The sequence below is a fragment of the Thalia democratica genome, chromosome 4 (genome assembly GCF_965202585.1).
Source record: "Thalia democratica chromosome 4, ktThaDemo2.hap1.1, whole genome shotgun sequence".
Lineage (NCBI taxonomy): Eukaryota > Metazoa > Chordata > Thaliacea > Salpida > Salpidae > Thalia > Thalia democratica.
The window spans coordinates 47,861,183-47,882,895 of record NC_139168.1 but is presented as its reverse complement, the minus strand read 5'-3'; the positions used below and the strand labels follow the sequence as shown (position 1 = coordinate 47,882,895).

At 26.0% G+C, this 21,713-nt stretch overlaps 1 protein-coding gene across 4 annotated transcripts; it reads right to left on the bottom strand.

Annotated features, from left to right (window-relative positions):
• Nucleotides 1-375: 375 nt before the first annotated feature.
• Nucleotides 376-18,559, bottom strand: LOC145834173 (uncharacterized). Of its 4 annotated transcripts, none has more exons than XM_082941541.1 (13): nucleotides 18,481-18,559; nucleotides 17,511-17,559; nucleotides 15,363-15,567; nucleotides 14,793-14,963; nucleotides 8,981-9,133; nucleotides 8,540-8,632; nucleotides 7,942-8,153; nucleotides 6,785-7,008; nucleotides 5,348-5,426; nucleotides 5,003-5,065; nucleotides 4,782-4,942; nucleotides 2,332-2,627; nucleotides 376-2,064 (listed from the first exon to the last, which is right to left on the bottom strand). In XM_082941541.1, the coding sequence occupies exons 1-13, from the start codon at nucleotides 18,539-18,541 to the stop codon at nucleotides 1,876-1,878; spliced, it is 1,956 nt and encodes a 651-aa protein (XP_082797667.1). In that variant the 5' UTR covers nucleotides 18,542-18,559; the 3' UTR covers nucleotides 376-1,875. The 4 variants fall into 4 exon arrangements, with proteins under 4 accessions (XP_082797667.1, XP_082797669.1, XP_082797668.1 ...); XM_082941543.1 differs by having other exon boundaries at nucleotides 9,095-9,133; XM_082941542.1 differs by having other exon boundaries at nucleotides 14,793-14,951.
• Between the last annotated feature and the right edge of the window lie 3,154 nt (nucleotides 18,560-21,713).

Here is a 21,713-nt window from a genome sequence, read left to right as displayed (position 1 = left end):
GATTTTATTTCATTTATGCACTGACGAGTTCTTTGAGCGAAACTAAGCGTGCTTAAAATTATTTTTGAGAAAATAAAAATATATTTGTTCTTCTTCTAATTTTTTTTTAACAATCGAAACTATAGTATCAATCATTAAAATTTTATCATATTCGACTGTTTATACTGTTTCATATTTATAAATGTAATTTCTACTTCTTGTTTGATAAGACTGATTTGCAAGCCTATCAAGACATATTTTTCGAAATTAGTCTAACTATGAGAAAAACTATTTAAAAACCGTTAACTAGTTTTTCAAAAAAGATTTTATTTTTGTCTCCAAAACTTAGTTTATTAAAAATATTAAACTTAATAACCAATAATTTACAATAAGGCAAAAAAAATTATACTAAAACTCGGCATTAATAAACTTTGAAGCGCTGAAAAATTAAATTTACACTATCTTAAGGAATGTTTTACATAAAATTGCCACGCGAATTAATTACGTTTTACAGCGATTAATGAACTTTTCTATTAGAAAAATTAAAAAAAACAATTATCTTCCGTTTGAATACGCACTTTTTAGGAAAAAGTGTGGAGATGAAAGCTTGCAATTTTTAACTTAATCCTAAAAACTCTAACAGTATCTCCTCATTAAGAAAATATTCTTTGTTTTACTTATCCCATGTTTAATTAGCTGGTCAATTGAGAGTCAGTTGGCCGTACATGGTAATGTTATCCATCAAGGATAAACGGGTTTATGAATTAAATTTTCCTGTAAAAATTTATTTTTTTAATATTTCAAGATACTGACTTAATCTCAAATCTTATTAATTTTTTTTGTTTTGAAAACATTACAAACATTTGAAGTTTAAACTTTTAAAATAATTCTAAAATAAGAAATTGAATAACTACAATAAATAAACAATATTTATATGTACTAAAATTTTAAAATAAACATATTATATTTAAAAACTAATAAAAAATATGTATAAAAAATAATCTAAATAAAAACAAATTATACAGTAATCTTCCTTTATTGTAACAACATATGTTTCTGTGTGTTAAGGAATCAACATACTTCAACTGGGTTCTGTAAAAAAAATAATTACTGTAGTGAAAGAATAGAAGCATACTTGTTTTATTTATATTCAAGTGAACTTGTTTCACTAGGATCTTTTGTTAGCAAACGATTGAAAACATGTATACACCTATACTTTATTATATGCTTCTATTCTTACATTATAGTAATTATTTTTTACAGAACCCAGTTGAAGTGTGTTGATTCATTAACACACAGAAACATATGTTGGTACAATAAAGGAAGATTACTGTATAATTTGTTTTTATTTAGATTCCAGTAAACTTGTTTCACTAGGATCTTTTGTTAGCAAACGATTAAATCTATATTTTGAACAGTTAAAAATTAACCTAATCGTTTTACACTTTTAGTAACTTCACTAAAATGAATGCTTATAGTGAAATTATATTTTTTAAGGGAATTTTTGATAATCTTGATTTTGATATCATTGATTTTTTACATAATCTGATTAGGCTTAACGTATGAAATTTAAAACCAGGACTTCTTCGTATTCTTTTGTATACAGTATTTTTGGTTGTGTTATAAGTGCGTTTTCAAGCGGAAGATGGCTGTATTTTAGACGTTGTCATTAAAAACTTTTTTAAATAAAGAATTTATGTAAAAAAAAGTTAAATTCATAATATCTAAAATGTAGTACAATAAGAAAAATTCAATAATAATTATTTGGAAAATTTACACAATTTTCCTCTAGTTAGCAAAAATAATTAAATGAAACTGATATACTAACATTTAAAACACTTTAAACATATTTAAGTAAAAATCTAAACAGGTTAATAATGTAAATAAAAGTGTAAATTAGAAGTTTTGGTTGATGTTGTCAAAATGGTGCTCAGCGTCACTTTCAATGACGTCATAATCTTCTTCGTCGTTGTCGTAATGGGAATTGACGTGGTGGCTCCGCTCTTGCTCAGTATCGTCAGGGAGAAACTTGTGAGGGCATACCGGACATTCTATTATGAGGTCACTATCGTTTGTTAAAGTATCCTGAAAAAATGCTCTAAGTTAATGGTAGTTAAGTGATTCGGGATAAATAAATAACATGCAGTTTTTAAAGGTCATTAAAAAAGAAGTAAATTGCGTACAAAAACTAAAACAATAGTTTATTAATTAGTTTTTATTTCTTAAATTTACCTATACAAACCCATCAGAGCAGCTATAACCTTTTTAGCTTTAACGTATTTAAACTTTTGTCAACAAAAAAAACCTTTGAAGAATATTAATCTACTGCATACTTTTAATTAAAAAAAATACCTGGTTAAAGGAATTTTGGTTAGTACCCAGATATTGAGATCTATTTTCAACTGTAGAAGTACTTTTGACTCGGGTCCTGATAGTTGATTGGGTTTTAGGCCATTTCGCGTGCAGATGACTTCCACTGCGACCAATTGCTGGGCTGTAAACTTGTTGCTCTGCATCACTTGGTTGTGCTATAATTTGTCCAGATCGGTTAGACGGAAGTTTTTGATGGTTGGATTTGTTGTTAAGAGATTTGAGGTTGAGCTTTACAAACTTTTTGCGACTTGTGCTTGTTTGAGAGGGTTGTACATCTATGATAATCATTAAATCAATTTAAAGTGTTGCTAAAAAATCTGAATGGTTCAAACAGGTTGGATAAAACATTGTAGGAATTTTTCAAGATGTTCTAACTCTACCTCATTTTTAAATTTTTCAAATTTCCTTAAACATTTTAAGAACAAATTTTCTCATATTTTTTTTCTGTTGACTACTTACAGTTATAATATAACAATTTTCATATCCTGCTGGTAATACTAACCTTTTATGCTTTGTTATTTATTTAGATTTATTAATGTACTAATAAAGTATTTATTTAAAATCTGTAGATTATTTCATAAAATACATCAAGTTTATTATATCTTGTTTTTAAGTACATTTACTTAATGAAATGAACTAAACACTTTCTATCTACACAAAATGACATACCAATTTAAGTCAGCTTTAAGTAAAGGTCTATTAAAGCCGGGTCTTTTTTACAACAAAAATCTGGCCAGTTGTAGATCTTTTTTTCTAATTAAAATCCAGCCGGATTTAGATAGCTAATAACTAGCAAAACATTTAATACTAAATTACAATTCGATATAACTATTTTACTTGTTAATTACCTATTATATGTTCTAAGTAATAAATTACCTTTAAGCTACTAAAATTTCTAAAAACAAATTTAAGTTTTCAGTTAAGTTTAAACTTTGTAAACTTGAAGAATTTTTTTTTTCAAGCTTGAACATTCGAAACCTCTTGAACTCACTACTTTGATCATGTATATCTTAAAAACTAAATGAAAATTTGTGCTGTAAAACTTATCTGGTAGATAAAATAAAAATATGCAAAAAAAAAGATAAATTTCTAAACTATTGTGAAACTTTTCTTATGGTTTTATACAATGAAAATTTAATTGTTAAGATAATGAAAAATGAACAAATTATGAACAATATTAAAAATGAGTGAAAAGAAAAAAAAATAAAGAAAACAAATAAAATTGAATGAAAATAATGAATAGACCATCTATACATCTATAAAAGGAAACAAAATAAAAGTTTCGTATTCATGTATGTACAATTTGGAGGAAGAAATCATAATACACAATCATGAAAGTCTTAAAAACTGGAATAAAAAACCAAATGGTGATAACAAGTCTTGCAATGGCATATCAAAAGATAACTGTCCCGTGAGCGGGAAGTGTCTCACCAAAGAGTATTTGGAGCAACAGTCGGCTATAAAAATTAGAAGATGATGTACATTAGGTCCACAGGGAGACAATTTAATAAAAAATACTAAGAACACATGCAGTCCTTAAGATACAAAACAAACAGAGAAAGTACAAAACTAAGCAGATTTATCCAAAAATTTAAGATGACAACTAAAATTAAAGAAATAAAAGAATACAAAAATTAAAGATTCTCCACTCCACAAATCAAGATAAACCAGGCAAAATATGTACTCTTTGTAACCTAGAGATGATTAGAATTGCATTTACAGACAACATTAAATAAACTTGAGGTCTGAATTAGTCCAAAAATGCAAACACTTTTCAATACAGCATTTGAAATCTTATTTGTCTAACTCTAACTTTAATTTACCTAACTTTGTTTTTAAACGTAGTTTTGTAATTTGTTTTTTATATTTTGAGTTTTTATTTTTTTATTGCTGTTGTTTTATACGTTGATCTTAAAAGCTTGTTATCTAACTTAAACTCAATTACTAAATACAATCTTTAATTCTATTTAAACAACTTAAATGCCTAATTACTAAACCAATACTATATATAGTAAATATCCAATGTCATTTAGCAGTTTATTTATTTGTGATCATCGTGCAAACGTGAAACAATTGTAAAGTAATAAACTAAGTAAACTTTTGTTTTAATCTTTTTTATTATCTGATTTATGCTTAACTTAATATTTACAATAGTGGATGTACAATAGTGTTTTTATATAACTCCAAAGTTAAAGGAAATTCAAGGATTAATAAAGAAATTGATCAAAATTCTTGGATATACAATTATTTCATTTTATATTTTTTAATTCCTTGATCTTTGCCACCTTGTAAGTTGATATAAATAAGAAAATAGTAATAAATTTTTAAACAGTCTACACCAATAAACTTGAAATTAAAATCTGTAACAAATTTTTTCTCAATTTAAAACTTATAAATTTATAGTATAGACTGTAGTTATTTATTTTTACTTTGTTCATCAGGACTTTGTGGTCCATTTATATTTTCCGCTTGTTTTCTCAAGTTTCCAAAAGCCTCATCAGCAGCTTGCGAATTTTCGAAACTAATTTCGTGATGACTAGTTGTTGGTTGAACAGCTTCTTCACTGTCACTTGCAGGGTTGTGAATTTTTCTGTAGTTTACAATTCCAGTCTTACGACATATTTTACGTTAAAGATGAAAAAAAACAAACCTTATAACACTTGGAACTAATGAAACAGAGTCCTCGTTTACAGAACTTTCATCAAGTATTTGTCTGTAAATAAATAAATGAACTTTAAAATTTAAGTATTAAACGATATAAAAAGTAGTAATAATATATAAAAGATTCGATTGCCAAACTAAAAAATACTAGCTTTTTCCGTTAATGTATCAAATTAAAATCTATCCTTAACATTTTTTTTTGGTTTTAAACAGTTTCTAAAAGAAAGTAAGGTATTTATGAATGTTCCTTGATAAATGATATAAATACTATTCAAAAAAATGTAAAATAATAAATAAAAAGCCTTTCTGTGTCAAAGTACACAAAAATCAACACCTATTGTCCATAGTACTTAAAGTTGAAAACTGTCCAGATATGTTTGATGTAGAAGTATTCATTTCGTTTAATGCAGCATCTATAATTTTGAAATAAGTTTTTAGAGCACAGAAACCTTTATTGTAAATTAGACCAGTAACCTACAAATGTTTACATTCTAATAAAAACGTTATCACTGAATAAAAAAGTGTGTAAACAACTGTTATGTTAGGCAGTACAATAAAATTCGTAAAACATTTTAGTCACTTTTTTTTGCTCAAATAGTTAAACATGAAGTTAAAAATGAAAAAGTTTTCTCTTTTGATATTGCTAAAGCTTTTTTTATTCAATAGCGTACATTTAATTTTTTAAAAGGGCAAACACATAAAGAGTTTTTTAGAAACTTTGTAGAATTATTTTTAAATAATTGAAAATTAATTAAATAAACTTTAAGATTTAATAAAACGTATTTTAATAACTAAAATCTGTAACTGAGATACAAAAATTAATTACTAGCATTGAATTTGATTCAAACAAAAATTTCAGTTTAGCACAACAAGCTTATTAATAGATTTTTTCAACTAAAATCTATACTTTTAGACAATTTTTTTCATGTTATCGGGGTTGCCACTCGTTAAAAAAAATTTGATGATGACAAAAAATATTATTTATATGATAGATTTTTTGTGTCAAAATTGAAATTTTAGTACTGAAAATATTAAAATTATTAAAAATTCCAGGTTTTTTGATCAAAATTCCAGGTTTTTCCATGTTTTTTTCAAAATTACTCAAATTCCAGGTTTTACCAGGTTATTTTTGCCTAAATTGTCGAATTCTAGGTTTTTCAAGGTTTTTCCAGGTAAAGTGGCAACCCTGTGTTATTGAAGTAGATAATATTACGTTATATAAAAAAACTTTATACTTTTATATAATGTAAATTAATTTATTTACAACTATTAAAATTTCATTAATTCAAACACCATATTTCTAAATAAATTACAATAAAAATTAAAGCTTTTTAGTTTTGTATAATTTAAGACTAGTATAAGGGATAATTACAAAATATTTAATTTTTTTATTCAACTTTTAAAATATGTCTGAAATGTTTTTAGACTAATTTAAAGAACTGCAAACTTAAAGAAGAACACTTTTTTATTGATATAAAACAAAGAACTATATTTCTTCTTAAAAAAAATTAAACACTTAAACTAATAAATAATGAAATATTCAGCAATCTTTTTAAGCTCTAAACTGTGGAAAAAATAGCCTAATCTTAAATTGTAAAATAAAAGAGGTCATAACAAAAACAACTGCATATTTAATTGTATAATATAATAAATTATTGAAATAAGTAAATAAATAGTGACATGAACTTTATGAGAATAATTAAAGTATTTTGATAATTAAAACATAACTGTAAAGACATATGAACATTAAAAACAATAGGGAAAACTAAACCTATTGAAAACTTTGGTTCTTTTTTAAGAAACGTTTTCAGATCAGGATACTTAAACAAATCAGCAATAAGTTTGTTTTGCACTTCAGCTCTCCTTTTAATTTCAAGCAACTCAACGTTCAAATCAGTCATTTGTTGCAACAACGATGTAATTACCACTGATGATACGGTCTTTGTATGTACAGAAGTGGCTGTAGAATCCAACGTAGAGGGTTGCTCGAAATTACTGTGATTTTACATACATCTTATTAACTACTATATGAAAGTAAAGCTTTTTTTAGGTTATTAACAACTTAACTAACAAAACACATATAACTAGTATATTGCAACTTTTTTAATAATAAAATCATATACAGTAACCTCTCGCATCTTTACGCACTCGTGACGTTACGCACTCTCACTTAGTTACGCATTTTAGAGTTCTAAAAATTTCAAATTATTATTTTTTTTAATACTGCACAAATTAGGTTTATCAAAATATCCATTAACACATCTTCAATACAATGCAATGCAAGACAAGTTTATCCTTATGTGGGCAAAGGTCAAATAAAAAAAAAATTGTTGTAATATCACCACTTTTTATTAAACATTTTTCTTATATTTTATATATTTTTGTTCAAAAGAAGAAATCCATTACAGCACCAAATGCATATTTTTGTAAAAGGCTATAGAAAACAATATTAATATAGACACCAACGATTTCTTAATTGTAAACACATGCTTAATTATAAATTGAGTTTGCTAAGTAGAATAGAATATAAATGTTAAGTATCAAATAAGTCACATATAAATAAGGATAAAGATAAAATCTACTTATTATCAAAATTAGTAAAATTTTTCTACAAGTATTATTATTTTTATAAACTTAAATCTTTTTTTTTTAATATATGTATAGTTTTATCTTTTATTTTCATATATATAAATAAAGTAAACAAGTTGTTAAAAGTAGGAAAGTCCCTAGTCTGCTTTTAACTAAAAGCAATATCAAAAAATAGCAATTCTAGTTAGTATATTTGGTACCTCTCGTATCTTTACGATCTCTCGTATCTTTACGCAATTTTTCTGTGGACACAATGTGCGTAAATAAGCGAGAGGTTACTGTACTTATTAATTAAAATAAGGTTTAAAAAGTGTACATTTTGACTTCAAACGCAAGTACTTGGAAGAAACAATGCAGTTTTCCATGGGCAAACCAGAAACTCTCTGATACTCCATTGCCTTTTGGAGTTGCAAAATATTAATTTCCTTTTCACGCCGCAGTTCATCTTCCAACTCTAACAAACGACTTTGGAGCTGTTGAACATTTTCAGCCGACTTTTGTGAACATCGTCCTTCCTCGAATTTCTTTATTGTTGCAATAAAATGCGCTTCCTGATATGGATAAAAAATATTTAGTTTTCACTAAACTTAAAAAATAAGAAATTTAAGATAAAAATAAACCATAAAAATCTGTTGTTTGATTAAAAAAATAGTGTATTGTTGCTTAGTTTGTACAAAAGCATCATTACCTACTGTAACAAAAAAAAAACTAGGATGCAAGACGAGTTTTAATATACTGTTTAAAAAACGTATGAAGTTTCTAATTAAATCAAAAAAATGAAGATAGTGGTTATTTATTAGGCTAGCTTTGAAAAATATATAAACTTTCTAGAAAATAAACGAAAATTTGATAGAGCACTCATAAATCTTCTTAATGAAAAAAATTAATGGAAAATTTAAAATGATGAAAGTATGCATTAAAAATAGATTATACAAACTTTAGTTTGCAATACTTCTTCCAGTTTTTCTTTTTCTTGACTTGTATTTTTTATTTGAAACTCGTAACTTTCTGCTTGTTTTTCAAATGATTTCTAAAAAAAAAGCTTTTCTTTATACATTTAATACGAGTTTAACAGGGTTTCTTTTTTTCCAAGACAACAAAAACAAATTAGTCATATAGTTATATGTATATACTTAAACAACAACTTATAAATAAAACATCTAAACTTTAAAAAAAATTACATATATTAAATCTAACAATATTAAATTTTTAATTTCTAAGGCAAAATTTATTTAAAGTTTGTAAAAACAAAATAAAAACTTTTGTTAATTGTACACAAAATATTTAGTTTTTAGTGAATGTAGAAATATACATTTTTTAAACTTGTAGGTATGAAAACAACAAAAAACGTATTGCTAGAAAATATCAATTAACAAACATATTGTAAGTCAAGTTTATCTTGTAATTGCTTGTACTTTTCTTTTAAATCAATATTTTCAACTTGCAATAATTTAATTTGCTGTTTTTTTTCATTTGAAAATTTCTTACTAACTATCAAAGCTTCCGATTGACTCTGCTTTTTAAAATCGATCTGTTGGGAAAAGTAACATCCATTGATTTCTAATATATCTTAAGTTAAATTTAAAGAACTAGTATAAGTACCAAAAATTATTTCTATAAGTATCAAAAAGGATAGTATAAATTTTCATGGTACTAAAGTTTAAATATAGTCTAATCTTTAAGAAAATTGAAGTAATAATTAGAAACTCAATAGTTCACTTTAGAAAATAAAGTTTAATACTACTAAAAAAATTAAACACAATGTGGTACAATCAAAAGAGTTTGTTTTTAATATATCTCTAAAATAAAAAGCTTATGACTATTCTCTTAAAACTATTCAATGTAATTTTATTGATCAGTTATTTTAGTTATAACCAAACTTGACCGTAGTAATATATAAAGTACACACGTGTGTATATTTTTTCTTGCTTGTATGTATACACTAGAGAGGCTCACCACAGTAAATTGTACTCGTCAATATATATTATGGGAACGGGTCACTTTTACACGAGCGTCACTTTTGCACGAGGGGACACTTTTGCACGAGGGTCACTTTTGCACGAAGGGTCACTTTTGCACGAAGGGACACTTTTTCACGGCGACTCTTTTGCACGAGCGTCACTTTAGCACGCAGGGTAACTTTTGCACGAGGGGACACTTTTGCACGGAGGGTCACTTTTGCACGAGGAGATACTTTTGCAAGCGACATTTTTTAAAAAAATTAAAAAAAAAATTAACTTAAATAACATTCGCTTTTAAACGCAAGTTGTTTTGAATAAATAAAATGTGGTAGTTTTTTAATGAAATTTTAATGTAAAGTTTTAATTTGAAGTTTTACGTAGAAAAATATAATAACGTACCACAATTCATTATTAATTTTTTATTATTATTCATATATTATATATTAAACAAAAAATAGTTAAAACGGGTAAACTTTTAAAACTATTTTTATAGTGGATCAAAAAATTTCGGCAATTAACGTAACGCTATTTTCTTATGTTTAAGGCCACTTTTTTTTTTCAGGGAAAACGAGTCCGTGTTTTTAATTAAATTATGTATTATTTAAGCTGAAATTTTTCTGCAAATAATAAAGTCTAAATTTTTACCCTTAATTCACTAAAATACTTTGAAACGTAAATTTTTAATGTGTATATTTCTAAACATGATCCGATGACCCAAGTATTGCTTTTTGTTCTCCGTTGTCGCCCACATTGTCAAAATGTGTTGTTGATACCACACGTTAAGAAGCAGATATATGATTTATGGAGGTATGGATGTTCATTAAAGAACAATAAATAAAAACTTAAGTTTACCCTTCTTAAGTGTATTTTGGAACTAAAAGTCAGAATTTATCTGTGAAGTTTTTAATTGACTTTTGATTATGTCATCTTTATTTTATATAATTTAACTTTAATTTCAAATTTTCTAAGGTGTAGAGTTAACTGTTTAGTTTAGTTTATGTTCTGTATAGTACTTTTTAAGTTGTTGATTGTACTGTGACTTTTAGCTTCGATGTAAATTTAGAAATCTTTGTCTAAATCGTTTTTATAATTGATGAAGTTTGTTTTATGATTTTGGTAACTAGCGTTAGATATTGTGCTTGTTGAGTCTATGTATAACTTTGTTGTATTGTCTGTTTTTATTAAGCCTTATCAAATAATAGTCTTCAAAAAAGTTTTCCTTAAGACCTTCATAGAGGAACTTGGTAAAGTTATGCAGTGTGAAAATTTTTCAATGTTGGAATATATTTGATTTGAAAATTTCAATTTTATCTTTAACAAATTGACTGTAATCTGGTAATTTATTGTATAACAAGGGTGGGATTTATCATAATGGTGATTGATTAATTTAATTAGTTCTTTTCCAATTTTGTTTCTGCTGTTAGTGAAAATTGTATAACTTTATAACTTTTACTAACTATGTTTGTTTATTATTGGTATACTAAATAAATTTTGATGACTAAATACTAGTAATGTACCGGACTCACTATCCGGGTCCGGCCGGATATTGCCGTTTTTGTCTGATATCCGGATCCGGCCGGGTTCTAATTTGAAAAAAAGTCCGGATCCGGTTCCGGCCGGATTCTATTTTGAAAAAAAAGTCCGGATCCGGGTCCAGCCGGATCCTAACAGAGATCCGACCAGACCCTGATCTAGTAAGTAAAAAAGAGCATACTGAAAATATTTTTTCAAAACTTTTTTTAAAATTAATAAGAGTCATTAAAGTCAGTTGAAATTAAACACCTACCGTGATTGGCTCATTTTGTACACGTGACTAATCTACATTTGTTTACATTTAAACTATGAAATAAACATTTCAGAATTGCAACTCTTTACATATGTTGTAAAATTGAAAACTTTGGAATGAATACTTGCATTATTTATTGTTTAAAGTTGAGCTCAGAGAATATTTAGAGTTAATACGGTTGAATGTACGAGCCAATAAAAATCATATGCGAAATGTTTCAAACTAAATACTGATGCAACAAAACATACATCAGAACATGACAGGCAATTTATATGTAAACAGTTAGTTAGTCTGGTGTGCAGCTTAAAGCAACAAAATATCTTGAACTTTTTGTGAATGCTTATTGTAAGTAGTGTTTTGTTTTAAAAGTGAATATTTCAACTGGTGTTTAATTGTTTAAATATTTAAGCCAGGTTTATAGTTTAATAGTTTATTAAAAATTTTACAGTTTCTTGCTTACTAAAAGTTTTTTTTGGATTTTTAATTTATTGTTTTAATTTTTTTGATATAGATTTAAACAGCTTCCAGTTTTCAAAGTGTTACCAAAGTAATTAATAATTTTGTATATGCTAGTATTTCTTGTTGTGTTTTATATAAAATATTCATCACTCAAAACTGTCGTGTCTGATTATAGAAAGTAGTCTCAGTTAGAATTTAGTATTTGTTAGATATTAATTAAATAAGGTAGGATTTAATTATGATGGGTAGTACTAATAAGTTAAGTGTACCACAATCAGCCCACAACTTTACTACCGAACTGTCAACCTTTGCTAGCTGTTCTACTGATTATTAGATTAAAGTATTTTTTTCAGTTTTTGAAAACCTCATTCTGACTCAGGCTTGTTTATACTCACTCTACCTAGTTTTATTGACTTAAACAGTGGCAACCCTGCTAGTTTGAAAATTTTTGGGAATTTTAGAAAATCTTGGACTGCCTCAGGCTAGTTTAGTTTTTTTTTTAAATCAGGCTAGTTTCATTTTAGATTTTGAATGAGTTTGAGCTGATCCAGTTTTCAATATTTTATAATTTTCTAGTGTATTTTTTTCAAGAACTTGATTTCAGATTTTTAATTGTAAATAACACATAAATTTGTAAACCTTGTGGCTAGCTGTTCTACTTATTATTAGATTAAAGTTCTTTTTTTCAATTTTGAAAAACCTCATTCTGACTCAGGCTAGTTTATACTTAGTGATGTACCGGACTCACTATCCGGGTCCGGCCGGATATTGCCATTTTTTTCTGATATCCGGATCCGGCCGGATTCTAATTTGAAAAAAAAGTCCGGATCCGGTTCCGGCCGGATCCTAATTTGAAAAAAAAGTCCGGGTCCGGTTCCGGCCGGATTCTAATTTGAAAAAAAAAGTCCGGATCCGGTTCCGGCCAGACCCGAAATTGTGGGTCCGGTACATCACTACTAAATACTAATACGACAGTATCTAATTAAATTGAAATCAAAAGTGAGGTAATGCAATGTTTTTAAGACTTATAGACCACTACGCACCTAATCATATGTAGAAAGCTGCGAAAAACACATATTGCTGGTTACTAGTTGCCCATATAATTTATAAACGCTACTTTAATTTAAACTTTAAATTTATCACCATTTAGTGTGCATTTTACAATCCTTGTTTTAAAATTTGTTTTACATAAGGGAAAAGCCAACAATCTATCTGAATGCTAACTTTTTAATTTTGTTGCAATTATTAACAAATAATCGATGTTAAGTAAAATCGAACTTTTATTTAAGAAATTTAACTACTACTGATTTTTTGTAACAATTTCCTCTACCTTTACTTTTGATAATTTTTAAAGGAAATTTATGTATAACTACTCTTGTAAAATTAAGTTTTGAAAAGGCTATTTAGAATATTTTGTAATAAGTACAAAAATACAAATTTTCGTTTAAAGTACTTTACTAAGCATGATTACACTAATTTTAACAATTATTAGTAAACTTGTGTTAGATTTGTAAATTATATGTCATTTTGTCTTTGTTGGGGTATACTATATGCTAACAATTGCCATTTGCGTTTTGTGTTTGTAAAAAGTCTAATGATTATTCTGCCTGTGTATGCAGTACTCTGGTAACAACTTCCACCTACGATGCCTCAGTCGTATCTTTAGAATTGGTTAGCAACAAAAGATCACCGGTAAAGAAGTGTTGAGAAGTATTGATCTTACTACTGTATACATTAGCCTAGTCCAGCGCAGACTTCGCCTTCTTAGCCAGATAGGTGACGAACGAGTTCTGAAGTATTTGTTGCACAGCGAAGTAGTCGTTGGCAAATGCAGCTGCAGTTGTTCAACTTTACTTTTCAAGGACGCCTGCGAGCAAAACCTAAATTGCTTGAATATAATCATTGATTAGTTGAGAAGTTTGCTAATGACCGCGACAAATGGCGATTTTTCAAATAAAAAATATTGAACGAAAAAGAAAAGCAACACTATAAGACACCGAAGTATACTAAGAAATGAGAATTAATCAATTCACGGCCGTAGCAAAAAAAAAAATGCATCAATATTAAATTTGATTTTACTGTTTGTCGTATTTAATAGTTATTAGTTCGATATGTATTCTTTAAAAAACATTTATAAAATTGTTACAAGTAAAGTTAAAACATAGTTTACATATTTGTTATTTTAAAGACTTTAAATGATTACTTGAAATAGAACAAAATTCTAATTTAAGTATAATTAAAATAATAATTTAAATTTAAATAATTCTAAAATAAAAACTAAGTTTAAAATTTGATGTAATAACACTTTTAAAGTTTAAGTCTAGTTTAAGCAATTAAGTTGAATGTTTAAGACTGAGTACGATACCAAAAACAATCAACTACAACTTCAGTAAAAGTTATTTAAAAGTATATTTAAAAGTACTCAAATATACTATAATTGAACTGTGAATAGTAGTTAGTTAACTTTATTTATTATGTATCGTAACTTTTAGCTGTTATAATCTTATTCTTCTACAGTAAATAAATTTTAACCATAAAATATTTACATCGGTTAAAAATATAAAATTTTAAATTAGAGTTTTGCTTCCTTATAAACTATTTAAGTCTACTTAAATAAACTCAAATATCATTTGATAAATGTACTAAGATTATTTGTTATCTAGTTTATGTATTATCACATTTATATAGTTTTATAATATAAAATCAGAAGTCTTTATATATTTTTACACTTTAAAACTATAATACAAATCAACATTTTATAAATTAAAATGTATTGTCAAAGTTTTGTGTAAGTCTAGCAACAAAAATCCTAATAAAAATGTTACTTACCATTTCCTCGAATATATAAAGTATTCTGAGTATACTAAATTTCTATTAAACATACATAAACTTCCAAAACATACTAAAGTCAAACTACAGAAGTTAAAAAATATATATTTTACTTTCTATGTGAAATAATTTCGGCAAAAATCTAAGTAGCCAACCTTAAGTAGCTGCACCTTGCTCTGTTCTTCCTCCAAGTCAAACTTCAGTCGCTGGCACTCGCGACACTTCTCGTTGTACGCCTCCATCCACACCACTTCTTTTGGTAAATTTTCTTTCCTTTGCAAATCTTCAGGCATTTTCCAAAGGCGTGGGGCGGGCTGTTGCATACTCTTAAATTTTAAAATAAGAGATAAGTTTATAACTATTCTTAAGTCTCTTACATGTTAAACAGTTATTAAAAACATGTTTGGTTTAAGAGAGTTTTCAAAGTGGGCATAAAAAATAGTATAGTTAAATAAAAATGTTTAATTATTCATAATTTAACAACAACAAATTTACAATTGCTTGAAAAAATTTTGGTTTAAAAAATAGGGTCTGTATCAATAGTTTTTTATAAAAGTTAGTTTATTAAATTGATTTAAATTTTTTATAACATGTTAAAACTTAAAGCTTTTATATAAAAGGTAACGCAAATTTTTATCAAATAAATGTCGCTATTTCACTATGGTTTTTAAGTTTCAATAGTTTGTACTTTTAGATATTATTTTTATATTATGTAGTATTTTAACCTTAAAAGTATTTTCAGGGCACAACTCAGGTTTTTGAATTTTTAGTACATTCTCCGCAACAGAAAAATAAGAGCTACTGCTGTTTATGGGTGTTGTATGGAAATAGCTTTCTGGAGGGAAAGATGCATTAGGTGTAGATAGGCTAACATTTGCAGAACTAGTTGATATATTTGTAGGATATTGCTTTAAACTTGTGTGTTCATACCTGGTAAAAACATACTATTATATATTATTACATACCAAGTTATTATAATTTTGTAACAAGGAAATATTCTATGTAAGTGTTGGTAAATTGAAAAAAAAAATTATAACTAATTAGAAGTGATAACTTATTTGATTTTTAACATAGCAATCAAGATAACTATATTTAATAATAGAATAGTATTATAAATGGTAGTACTAGAAAAATTCGGATATCTAAAGCAAATACGAGATGTTTTTGCCATCATTCACTACGCACTAAGCTCCTTAGATCTGAAGCATTTATCTGTGGGTACAGCTAAAAAAAAATTGTAGTAGGAAATATATTGAAAAAAAAGATAGTATAACAAATTCTAATACTAAATTGTAACTTTTTGTCATTTTTCACTAATTTTTTCTTTAAACTACTTATTCAGGACTACAAATATTGTAATATATAAGTCAATGACTATTAATATTTTACATTTCTTAAAAAAACTGTTTTTTAAATCAAAAAACTATATATATCTAAACTATTTAAAAATATATTTTTTTATAAACTTTTTTATGATAATTGATAAACTTTAAGACTAGATATCTTCACTATTTAAGGAATTTTGATACATAAGTCAATGGTGGAAAACAAAACACTGTTTATTTAAAAAAAAAAATTTAAGCCACTAGAAAGCCTAGATATTTTAAAGTATATTTTCTATCTGGTATATTTAATACACTTTTTTTTTATAGGTTTTAAAACGTTATTAAGCTAAGCACAGTCACAAATAACAAATAATGTTTATTTTTTTAAATAAACTTTGTTATATTCTATTTTCTGTTTTTACAGTTTATTATAAACAAAACAATGTCTCACTCTTATATTGGGATATAAGAAATCATCAGTTGTGTCAATATAGGGTTGAAACATTGTTTTGTTTATTATAAACCGTAAAAATAAGAACATATTAAAAAATCTCCTTAGTGCTAATTAAGTTTAGAACTTTAAATTGTTAGATTTAAAGCAAATTACAATAAAAATAACTATTACAGAATCTGATGGACAAACTAGGTTCCCTTTAATAAGCAATGGTTCTTTTAATAAAAACTAAAACAACATATATGAAGTTTTGAGTGTTTAATATAGAAAAGAATATATAAAGCTAAATAAGGAAATTATATTTTCTAAAATAAACAACTGAATGCATTTACTTGATGTTAAGTGTAAACTTTTGAACTTTAGAAATAATAAATTTAGAATATTAAAACGAAGCTTCTAATTTGCTCACACTTTAAAGAACAGCTTAGTTTGTAATCATGGTTTTTTTTTTGGTCATTTAAAGATTGGAGTCACTTTTGCACGGACTTGCACTTTAGCATAGCATCAATGTAACACGGTCAATACTATTTAACTTAAAATTTCATAAATCCTAACCCTGACCCTATATCTAAAATTGACCATACACTGATGTAGAAATGACTCCTTGTGTGAAATTGACACCTGTGTTAAACTGTCAGTTGTGAAAAATTGACCCTTTGTGCAAAAGTGACTCTTTCTGAAAAAGTTACTTTATTTAAAAGAGACCAGTCCCCATTGAAATTTTTTGGATATAAAATCATTTAAAGTTTCTTCAAATGTTCTAAATTTTACACAAGGTGTTTTTGTGATATGTTATATAGGTGAAACTTTTTAGCTGAAAACTTTAAGGTCTCATTTTTTATAAGTATCATAATATGCATACACATTACACATATTTATTTGACTTTTTTAAACATGCTTTACTAAATTTTTATATATAAACTATAATTTTTGGTTATTTACATTAAGATGCTGAATTAGTTTCTAACTTGTTGAAAACTGTTTTATATACAAAAAAAGGCTATTTAATTTTTTTATTAAATACATACTAAAAAGTTAAAAACTAAGAGTATTCTAAACACATACACTTCCTTTAATGTTTTATAGTCACTTACCCATTATTTTCATATTCATGTAATTTATTTGTTGTTGGCAAATTGATACCTATAAAAATTTATTTACTAAAATTTTTAACTTTGAAATAGATATTAACAAATAAACTCCCTGCTAAACTTAAAATAAAAAAGAAATAAACTTGTTTATAAGAAAATCAATTAAGCTTTTTATTGTATCTGCTTATTTTTACTTAAAAACCTTTAAAACTATTAAACATTAGGTGAACTTAATCATATTTTAACAGATTATTAATTTTTGCAGCTTTTTTCCCTAATGAACGATACAAAAACATTTGAAATAGTGTAACTTTAAAGCTAACATATTATAGTTTTAGACTTCCTTATATTAATGTTTAATACCACTTGTTTTTTCAAAAAAAATTCCAAATTTTCCAAATTTCAAACTGTATTAAATAGTATAAAAACATTGAAAAGATACTGTAAAGCTACTTAAAATATTATTTTTAATAAAAAAATGTTTGATGATGACAAATTTTTTTATTTATATGATAGATTTTTTTAGTCATATCGAAATTTTACTACTTAACCTGTGAAAATTGTTAAAATACCAGGTTTTTTTAGTGATTTTGTTCAATGTTCCAGGTTTTTCTAGTTTTTTTTTTTAAATTCCTGATTTCCAGGTAAAGTGGCAACCCTGTAAATATAGATTTATGTTATTTATCGATAATGTTAATTTTCTTTTTAATATTTTTAAAGTTTTTAAAGTTTATTATGTATAAATAACTTTATAATATTAGCAATAAATAAAACTAAGATTATAGATTAGTTTGATAAAGCATTTTATAATAACTGTTACTAATTAAACTTTAGAATATAACAAAACACTAACTAAGTCTTAACTTTATAGCTTAACAACACAAAAACAAAATTAATACATGTCATTAAGATAAAAAATTAACCTAGTGCAAATAAATTCCATTTTTATTATTTTAAATACAATTAAACTGACCTGCATTTTCAGAAGGGTTTATAATGCTATAGTCTTTCAATTCTGAAGACACAGTATTCATTTGTTTTATATTAAGTGCATTTCTGTGGAACAAATAAACTTATTAAAGATAACTACTGTTGTGTTTAATGATTACAAACTAAGCTTAATAATTTAAAAAGCATTTTTTTCTGTACAAATATAAGAGAGCTGCTCAAAAAGCATAGTTTTAAATGTTGAGATTTAAACTAAAATGTTTTCAGTTTAACTGTACAGCAACATCAATAATTACTAACTAACTTTAATTATTTTTATTAATAATGTTACAAAATTTTAAATGCTCTTATATTTTTTGGTAAATTAATGTTCAATTAATATTTATTATGGTACTACTATCAATATTACTTATACAATTTATATATGTTTGTGATTTCATACTGTTTTATATAGATAATAAGATATACAAGACACACAACTTCAATAAAACAAGATATTTTTCGAGCGATTCTCATCAATAGAGTATAAAGCTAACAAGTAACTAGATTTTACAAACTTATACAGTAACTAAGAAATCATAAAGTCTTATTGTTAATCCAATAAAACTTGATTTACAACTATCTACATAATCTTACAGACGGAAAAGGATAAAAGAGCATGTACCAAAGAGTGTAGAGATTTTTTGCTTTTCAGATAAAAAAGATGATACACCAGACAAGGTTTTTAATACATCTAAACGTTCATCTATTGCAGAAGATTTGGTTAATAATTCAACCTGGCAAACAGTTATAATCTAAATAGATTTAAAATTATTAAAACTTGTAGTAATGTTTTCCATTTGATTGAATTAGAAGCTATTTGTATTTTGTTAAGGAAACCTGTTTTATGTAAGCAAAAAGATTTTAACTATACTGTTTCTTTATTTTTGTAATAGTTTATAAGTGTTGTTTTATTTATGTTTAGTTTTACTGTAGACCAATTAGAAACGTAAGTAAATTTAAATAATTTTAACTGTTACTAATTGCTTTTGTCTTTTATAAATCTTTTGAATAGTTTATGATTACTTGATTACTTGGTTACTATATAAGTTTGTAAAATCGAATTACTTGTTAGCTTTGTACTCTACTGATGAGAATTGCTCAAAATATATCTAGCTTTATTGAAATTGTGTGTCTTGTATATCTTATTGTATAACTACTGGTCACTTATGTTCCAATATATATAGATAAAGTATAACTATTATATAATGAGGAAGTGAGAAGTACTAATCTTACCACCATGTACTTTACCCTCAGTCAGTGCAGGCTTTGCTGGCTCGGTCATGTGCTGAGGATGGCTGCTTAGCAAATCCCAAAGTCTCTGTTATATGACTAGTTGGTTGTGGTAAAACGCAACCAGGTTGTCAAACATTAGGTTTTAAGGATGTATGCAAGTGGGACCTAAAAAGCTTGAATATAAGAACCGATGAGTAAGAGTTGCTTGCAAATGATTGCCCCAATTGGAGATCTACTGTACACAAAAGACTGAAAGAAGAAACCAAATAATATGAAAAAATGAATAAGAACTAAAATGATTTTTTTTTTTGTTTTTTTTTTTTTTGTTTTTTTATTTATTATCTGTTTGTGTTATTTATTGCATCACTGTGCTTTTAAATTTACTATTATCAGTTATTTTTATTCTCTATGCATAAGTACACATAGCCGATCCTGGCTGATAACAGGCCTTTTATAACTATTATGGGGTAGTGTTATGTATTTTATATTATTTATACAGTTACAGGGTTTGTATGCAAAATGTTATAAATTTAGTCCAAACTTTCTCAATTTAGACATACTTAGACTGAAACTTTCACAAAGTGGGCAATATTTCCCTTTGAGGGCTATTATGCTTATCAGAGGGTGCTATTTAGTAAAGAATAAAAAAAAAGTAAATTAGTAATAAAGCAATATATAGAAAAGATAGCTAACTTCTTTTAAATCTTCCGAGGGAGCCCTTATGAAAATGAGTTTAAGAAACTCTGACCTAATCTTTGTTATAGTCTAGCTTATAACCAGATGAAACAACATAACCTAACAAACCAACAAAAAAATTTTAGTTGAGTAGTTTATTAACTATTTTTATTTTAAATTTCAAATTATTTGAAAAGTTATGGAAGACAGATAGAGTGCAGTTATGAATAATACTCTATTTTAGGAAAACAATTGCACATATAGTATAGAAAATTTGTACATCTATTATTGAAAATTTTTATTAAATTACTTTTTGTTCTTATGTTGATTCATTAAATAGCTACAACAAACAACAAAAGTGTGTATACTTTTACTGTCTTTTAACTTTCTTCCAAAAAAAGAGTGTATATTTAAGGTCATTCAGATACTAAATGTTATCTTTAGTAATTACAAGGCTGATGTTGCACCAATATCAAGCTGAAATTTTATTGTATTTAATGTGGTTTTTAACCATAATTTTAGGCTAAAAATCAATGGTTTAAGCCTACTAAGTTTAATCTGAAAAGATACTTTGTTTTAAACAAAATATATAAATACATAGTAAAAATTAAATTTATTTATTATAAAATAAAATATTTAATCAATTTAATTTTACAATATTGTAATCAATATATATTATTGTAATGATGTAATTGCTTTATATTGTAAAATAAAAGCAATTAAACATTTAAATTTTATTAGTTTTTATGATAAATAAGTTTAATTTTATTTATGTATTTACAAAATACAAATTTTTAGTTTAAAATTATGGTTAAAAAAGACACCAAATATAATATAATTTCAGATTGATATTGGTGCAACATCATCCTAGGTAATAACCTTATCTTTTTGAATATCTTGTATTATGCAAACATGTAGAACAAACAAGTTTAAACTTACTGTGGTCAACATCATATCTAGAAAAAAAGTTATAGATCAATTTACAAATGTGTAAATTAAAAACCTCATTAGCAGGCCATTGATTATTATTATAGTTATTGAAGTTTATTGTCAAACGAAGGACCTTGGCATTAAAACCTAAGCCACTTAAACTAAAAGGCACTAACATAAAAAGAAAAAACAAACTACAGTGTTAGAAAAAACTTAAAACCCATACAAGGCACAATCTGAAAAAACTAAAACTTTCACAACCAAAATATTCAACTATTCCAAAGTCACTAATCTCCAACTATACATTCCAAAACAACAAATCTTTGAAACAAGCATCTCTGGTCAAAATTCTTCAAAACCTAGCTCGAAATTCTAGGA